The sequence below is a fragment of the Anastrepha obliqua genome, chromosome 3, assembly GCF_027943255.1.
Source record: "Anastrepha obliqua isolate idAnaObli1 chromosome 3, idAnaObli1_1.0, whole genome shotgun sequence".
NCBI classification, from domain to species: domain Eukaryota; kingdom Metazoa; phylum Arthropoda; class Insecta; order Diptera; family Tephritidae; genus Anastrepha; species Anastrepha obliqua.
The window spans coordinates 95,581,832-95,589,005 of NC_072894.1; the positions used below are offsets into that span (position 1 = coordinate 95,581,832).

The following is a 7,174-nucleotide window of genomic DNA, read 5'->3' on the forward strand; positions in this document are numbered from 1 at the left end:
GTGAAGGTCTAACGCACTAACTTCGCTTTGCATATGTAATTCTTCATGTAAAATATGGGATGATCGTTCATCTAAGGTGCCTATCGTATCAGGTAGTCAAATTTGGATCTTCACAAGCAAGATGAGATATTTACTGAACGATTTCTGGTATTGTTGCACTTTTCGGACGCTCACTACGTAGTTACTTCAACTTCGGCGTTTGAGCGACGATTGGAATGAACGAACGTATTCGATAAGCTTTCCAAGACAAAAAATTGTATCACTCCATGAGATTCGGTTATTTTTATTGTAAAAAATTCACTGACCCGTCAACGTCAAATGGCTTGTAAACAAAGTATGAAAGGTAAACATTCAAAATGGCGTATACATTTTAATCCCTCTATTGGTTAAACCGCACGCATACAGGGCTGCTTTTGTTGCCCTCAACACGTAACTTCTCAAAGGGATATACAAAGGCACCGAGATGCTTGTGTTCGGGCATTGTGGTTTTTTTCTGCTCTTACAATCTCGAAATTTCTCCAAATACTGTTCAAAAACGTGTGAACGTCAAAGTTGTGGTGTCGTTTTCAATACTCTTCAACCGAATTATTAAATTGAAATGAGAAAATTCAAAAGAAGTGTTAGCATACCACCATAACTTCATAAAACAAACGGAAAGTGAGTGTTATGCCCACACAAAAACAATTTGTTTAATTACTTTAAAAAATGTGTTTAATTAAAATATAATTGCTTGCAAAATCATTTCTTGGAAACCAAATAAAAGCGAACACTTCGCTTTTGGCAACACTTTTGCCATATATACAAATTATAACTTTATCAGTAAATGCATTGCACATAGTGCATGTGTGCCATATATGTAAGTATGTACGTACGCTTTATAATTCGCATCCAGTGTCCAATATTAAATCACCATAGCATAATTTGTCCTATTTATATTTTCTTTTACGAGTATTCGCTGTTAAGCGAACATTCATCTTTTTGCAATAAACATCCCTTATTAAATTGGAGGTTTCAAAAACCATTCACACGCATTAGAAACCGTAGTGAATGTGCTATGGTTTATTACGCTGTCAAAGAAGCGAATTCCCATTTGTTACTGAATTACAAGTACAACAAATATAATTCAGCTGAATTGGGTTGGAAGAATTGCGTTTCCTATCAATGATTCGTGACGTTCTACTGCCCACATGTATGGTGTGTATAGCGGGATACCTAATAACTGTCAATGGATGTACTATAAGAGTATAACTTAACACACAACAGCAGCAGCAACAACAACTAGTTGTAAAATTGAGGTATGCCAGTTATTAAATACCAAAAGCTAGCTACCATTTCAAATAAAGTAGCGTTACTGCTCGTCATCTGTGAGGCGAAGATTTTTCTTTTAGAAACGGATTTTAAAGCTTAATGTACAGGAAAGTGCAGGGATACCTCTCTACAACTGCACGGACACTATTTCAACAAATGGAGTCAGCGGCAACGATTGATCGGTTTTCTTTGTATTAGTGTATTTTATTTTATATGGAGTTGAGTTAGTTTTTTATTTTTTATTCATATAGTAAAGTGTCGCATTTATTAACTTATCTTAATGGAGGTGAGACGAATTATTACGTTTGAAACTATTAAGTGTTAAGTTGGTACTAAGTGTGCATTTCATATTTTATATTTATTAAAATGGAAAATTGCAATTTAGAATCGGACAAGTATTCAGGTGAATATTTACAGAAAAAAAATTTTCTCGATACATGTCATTCCACATTTTAATTAATTTTAATAATGTATTATTCTTCCGCCGTAGCCGAATGGGTTGGTGCGTGACTACCATTTACAGAGAGAACGCCGGTTCGAATCTCGGTGAAACACCAAAATTAAGAAAAAGATTTTTCTAATAGTGGCCGCCCTTCGGCAGGCAATGGCAAACCTCCGACTGTATTTCTGCCATGAACAAGAACAAGCTCCTCATAAAAAATATCTGCCGTTCGGAGTCGGTTTGAAACTGTAGGCCCCTCCATTTGTGGAACAACATCAAGACGCACACCATAAATAGGAGGAGGAGCTCGGCCAAACACCCAAAAAGGGTGTACACGCCAATTATATATATATATAATATATTATTCTTCCCTCATAGAAATGAACAAAAAAGAATCCTAAAATCAGGTACTGAAAGCAATTCTGATGAAAATAATTATTATTTAAATAAATATTTTTAAAGAAAGAGAATTATGCAACCCACGTTGAGTTCAGATGGCATTGTTTCTCTCGATAACCACGCGTCAGATTATACGAAATCCAATAATATAAATACGCAAAAGAACAGAAAAATGTTGCGCAACAGCGGACAAAAATATTACACAAACACAAGTAAAATAACTCCAGCCAAAAAATTTGAAAATATAGAGTGCGGTTGTTCAAAAAATTGTAAAACTTTTGTTAATGAAACTGAACAAAATTTCGACATTTGGAACTATCGAGAGTACTATAAGAAAAAAGTTTTATTGTATGTCCCTAAAGATTATTATACTATCATAAAACAATGCCGAAAATATAAAAAAGTTTATTTTGCATGAAATGAAACATATTGATTTTGTTTCTTCAAACCCTTAGAGTGAACGGTTCTAAGAAGGCGAAAAAATATCAATGGTGAAGAAGTTAATTGGTTGAAGATATGTTGGATTAGGGTTTTAAAAAGCAATTCGCTATAGAAATTTATTTAGCGAAATGAGGATTTAAAATCACTAAATGTATTGCCCTCAAGGGGAAGACCACAAAACTTTGGAAATACTTTGGAAAGTACTAACAAGTTTATATCATCATTCCAGACCAATCAAATTCTAAAAATTTACAGATATGGTTAATAAATCAACCATATATCCCTCCAATACATCATGACTACTTTCAAAAACTTGCGCATCATGAAAAAAGTTAAAATATATTAATAGTAAGATTGGTTGAATGGTAAATGCTGAAATAAAGCCTTTTTTATTGTTGAAGTATTTAATGAAAAGTTCACAAAAATAAATTGGTTTGTTTCAATTGAGATCCCGTAGTTATTGTAATATTTTGTAAATGTAAGATTTTTACTTTTGGCTGACTTAGAAAGTGGTGCAAGTCTTTTTGAAGTCATTAAAAGTATACATTTTTGTTAATCACATTAAAAAAAATGATTACATTATAAATTTAAAGCAATTTAATATTTAAAAAACATAAAATCAGTGGTTTAATATATTCCAATATTTTTCAAACCATTCAAATGCAAACCCTTAAATATATCCATATAATATAAAATGGACTTACACCATTGTCAAAGAAAACCACCACTTCAATTGAAGAAACAGTAAAGATGTGGTTTAAGAATAAGCTTTAGAGGACGATTAAAAACGGTTTTGTAAAGTGTTCTATATTTCACAATATTTTGCGATAATAGAAAAGCAGAATATGCAGATATATCGTTTATTTTGATTTATTGCATTTTTCAACATAAAATAGAAACACGTGTCCACTCATTTCATTGCAATTCAAAAAATTCAAAAACATACAGAAAGATTGTGAGTGACTGTATATAAAAAGATGAAAACAAAGATAAAAAACGTTGTGCATACTTTACATACAGTGGGTAGCAGAACTGAGTACATGTTCGAAGACTTTGTACAAAAATGCCCACAGAATGAAAACGATCAAAGCAAATGAAACATTTTTTTTTTGTAATTTTGCTGTATCAATTCAGAATACATTTCAGTGAAAGAGAAATAAAAAATTAAAAGAATGATGAAAAAGAAAATGAAAAACAAAAACAATTCGCATGTACTCAGTTTTGCACATTTCTATTTTTAGCTATATTATCGCCGAATGCATCTTGATTTACAGTTATCAAGCAGCAAAATCATCCCAAAAAGAAAGAAATATGTAATTTATTTTATTTTAGTCTTTCGGTGAGATCAGTGCAATCAATTGCATTAATATTTGAAGTGTTCCTAAAATTTAATTAACAAAAATTAAAAAAATTCTTTTTGACGTTGAGAATAATATCAAGTGCCTAACAGAACAAGGCTCTTCGTCTCGAACAATTGCAAAGGCTTTAAATATTAGTCAGTCGGTGGTAATTAGAGTGCAGAAAAGGTGTGGACTTGCCTCTTAAAAAAAATTCTGGTGGACGCCCACGACTTTTAAAAGATGGTGACGCAAGGCTCATAGTCACAAACTTGAAGAGAGACCCTCAGCTAACACCAAAAGATGCTGCGGCTGCTATTGGCAAAAATGTTCGATGGACAACAAGGAGAGCCCTTCAAAAAATCGGATACGTGGCTGAGCTCAAAAAGAAAAAACCGGCATTATCTAAAAAAAATGTTCAGGCTCGTTTAAAATTTGCCAAAAAACACCGAGACTGGACCATAGACGACTGGAAAAAAGTTATTTGGTCAGATAAGTCAAAATTTAACCGCTACCAGTCCGACGGGAAGCAATATTGCTGGAAGCGTCCAGGCGAATCATTGCAAAGACGCCATATAAAGGAAACCGTCAAGCACAGAGGCGGCAATGTTATGGCGTGGGGTTGCTTTACGTGGTGGAAGCTTGGTCCCTTAGTAAAAATATATGGCATAATGAAAAAGAGGACTACCTGAGTATTCTTCAAACCCATCTTACCAGCTTTGTGAACGTATGCGCATATCAGTCAGCTGAACTTACATTTCAGCAGGACGGAGACCCCAAGCATACAGCAAAGGTGGTCAAGCAATGGCTTACGACTCAAAGTTTTAAGTTGATGGAGTGGCCCCCACAAAGTCCTGACCGCAATCCGATTGAGAACTTGTGGTCAATAGTGAAGCGACGGTTGGGACAATATGATACTCCTCCCACTAACCTCGACATGTTATGGCAAATAATAAACTATGAATGGAAGCAAATTCCCCACGACATTTTGCATAATTTGGTAGAAAGTATGCCTAGACGTATTCTTTCAGTCATAAAAAATAAAGATCTATGGACCAAGTATTAAAACAAAGCCAACAAAATTGCACTTTCAAAACTGAGTACATACGAGTCCATTCATTTTTTATTTTTGTACGGTTTATGGAATATTCTTTTTTTTTTTGTTTAATTATGAAATTTTGTTAATTATTTCTTATTGAATAAAGAAAAAAATTTTTTTCATTTGCTTTGATCGTTTTCATTCTGTGGGCATTTTTGTGCAAAGTCTTCGAACATGTACTCAGTTTTGCTACCCACTGTAAAGGGTGTTTTTTAGAGGTTAGGTTTTCAAGTTGGCACTACTTTTTTCGTAGATGGTCTTTTTGACAGCTGTCACTTGATTTATGCTCAGTTTGGTTTGCCATTTAATAATGAATAGACTTACACCTGAACAACGTTTGCAAATCGTGCAAATTTATTACGAAAATAATGGTTCGGTTCGCGCGACGCATCGAAGAAAATTTTGTTCAGCGATGAAGCTCACTTTTGGTTGAATGGGTATGTCAATAAGCAAAATTGTCGCATTTGGAGTGAACATAATCCACAAGCCATTGCTGAGACGCCGTTACATCCTCAAAAAGTCACTGTTTGGTGTGCTCTATGGGCAGAGGGAATCATTGGTCCATATTTCTTTAAAAATGAAGCCGGCCATAATGTTACAGTCAATGGAGAGCGCTATAGAGCCATGATTAATGACTTTTTCGTGCCTGAATTGGACGATGTTGATGTGGACGATCTTTGGTTCCAACAAGACGGCGCTACATGCCATACAGCCAACGCAACAATCGATTTATTGAAGGAAACTTTTGGTGAGCGCATTATCTCGCGCCGTGGACCTGTGGCGTGGCCTCCAAGATCGTGGGATATAACACCGTTGGACTATTTCTTGTGGGGCTATGTGAAGTTGCTTGTCTACGCAGATAAGCCCGAGACGATTGACGTCTTGGAAGAGAATATTCGGCGCGTTATTGCTGACATACGGCCCCAATTGCTGGAAAAAGTGGTCGAAAATTGGGCCTCTCGGCTGGAATTTATTCGAGCCAGCCGCGGCGGCCACTTGCCCGAAATCTTTATAATAAAGCTAAATTCTTGGCCATAACATTAAATTATATACGTTTTATTTCATCTTGAAAACCTAAACTCTAAAAAAAACACCCTTTATAAGGAGAAAATGCGCAGCACCGTCAGGGTTGAAAAAATTGTATCAATTATAAACAACAAAATTTAATGCACTATGAAACTGCATATCCAAGATTTCTTATTGTATTCTGATATAAAAAAATTTAAATTTTTAAAAGGATTTTTCGAATTTTTATAAATTTTGTACGAAATTTAAGAAATTTAGTTTTTATTACATCTGTTGTAGAATGACAAAAAAAAATCAATCAAAAATTAAGGAAATTAAAAAATCAAAAAAATAGTTAAAATGTTGGCGCATATCCAGTTTGGAGTTTTTACAAAATAACATATAAAACTCTTTTCATTTTACTTGAGAACTACTGAAAAATCATATATATAATTAATTAATTATACGAAAGTATTTTACATATTATTACAAAATATATTTTATATTTTATGTCTGATAAATTATATAATTACAAAAGAGGCCTGTGATTTTATCGATGTGGACAACTATCTTCACTTACCTCTATTCACAGAGAGACGAAAAGTTACAAACTCATCACAATTGAAGGTGACTAAGATGCTCCTGATTGTCTCCACAGTTTTTGTCTGCCTCAATTTGCCCAGCTGTGTAATGCGCATCAAAACGTATTTGGAGGTAAGTAACTGTGACACCCAATGCAACACATTGAATCTGTACAACAGATAAATTCTCGGAATATCCGAACATTTCATGCTGCCATTTGTATTGATTGCAATTTGTATTGGCCAATCTTCATTACCCGCATATTTATCAATTCGTCATGACAATAATGACAGAAGTACACAAGTTAAATAATTAAGGCAGACAGAAAACAACTACACACTGCAAGCTCTCTTTAGTCACCGATCCGATTTGTAGAAAAATATCTGGGTATTCACTACTGTGAGAGGAAGAGCAAAACTTTTCAGTAAAATTACACGGAATTCACAATTTTTAAAAGTCTACTGTTAAGTGTTTGGACACACTGCGAATGGTGAAAAGATGTTTAATGATGTGACCAGCGCATTTGGACAGAATCAGCGGTTGGCCTAAAGTAGTAGGAGT

At 34.3% G+C, this 7,174-nt stretch overlaps 1 protein-coding gene across 1 annotated transcript in view; it reads left to right on the forward strand.

The window, feature by feature from the left end:
- Positions 1 to 3,857, forward strand: part of LOC129242126 (cysteinyl leukotriene receptor 1) — a 28,577-nt gene extending 24,720 nt beyond the window's left edge. Inside the window, exon 4 of the mRNA XM_054878684.1 lies at positions 3,832 to 3,857. Within this exon, the coding sequence (XP_054734659.1) occupies positions 3,832 to 3,857 (26 nt within the window). The remainder of the gene's footprint in view (positions 1 to 3,831) is intronic.
- Positions 3,858 to 7,174: the final 3,317 nt, after the last annotated feature.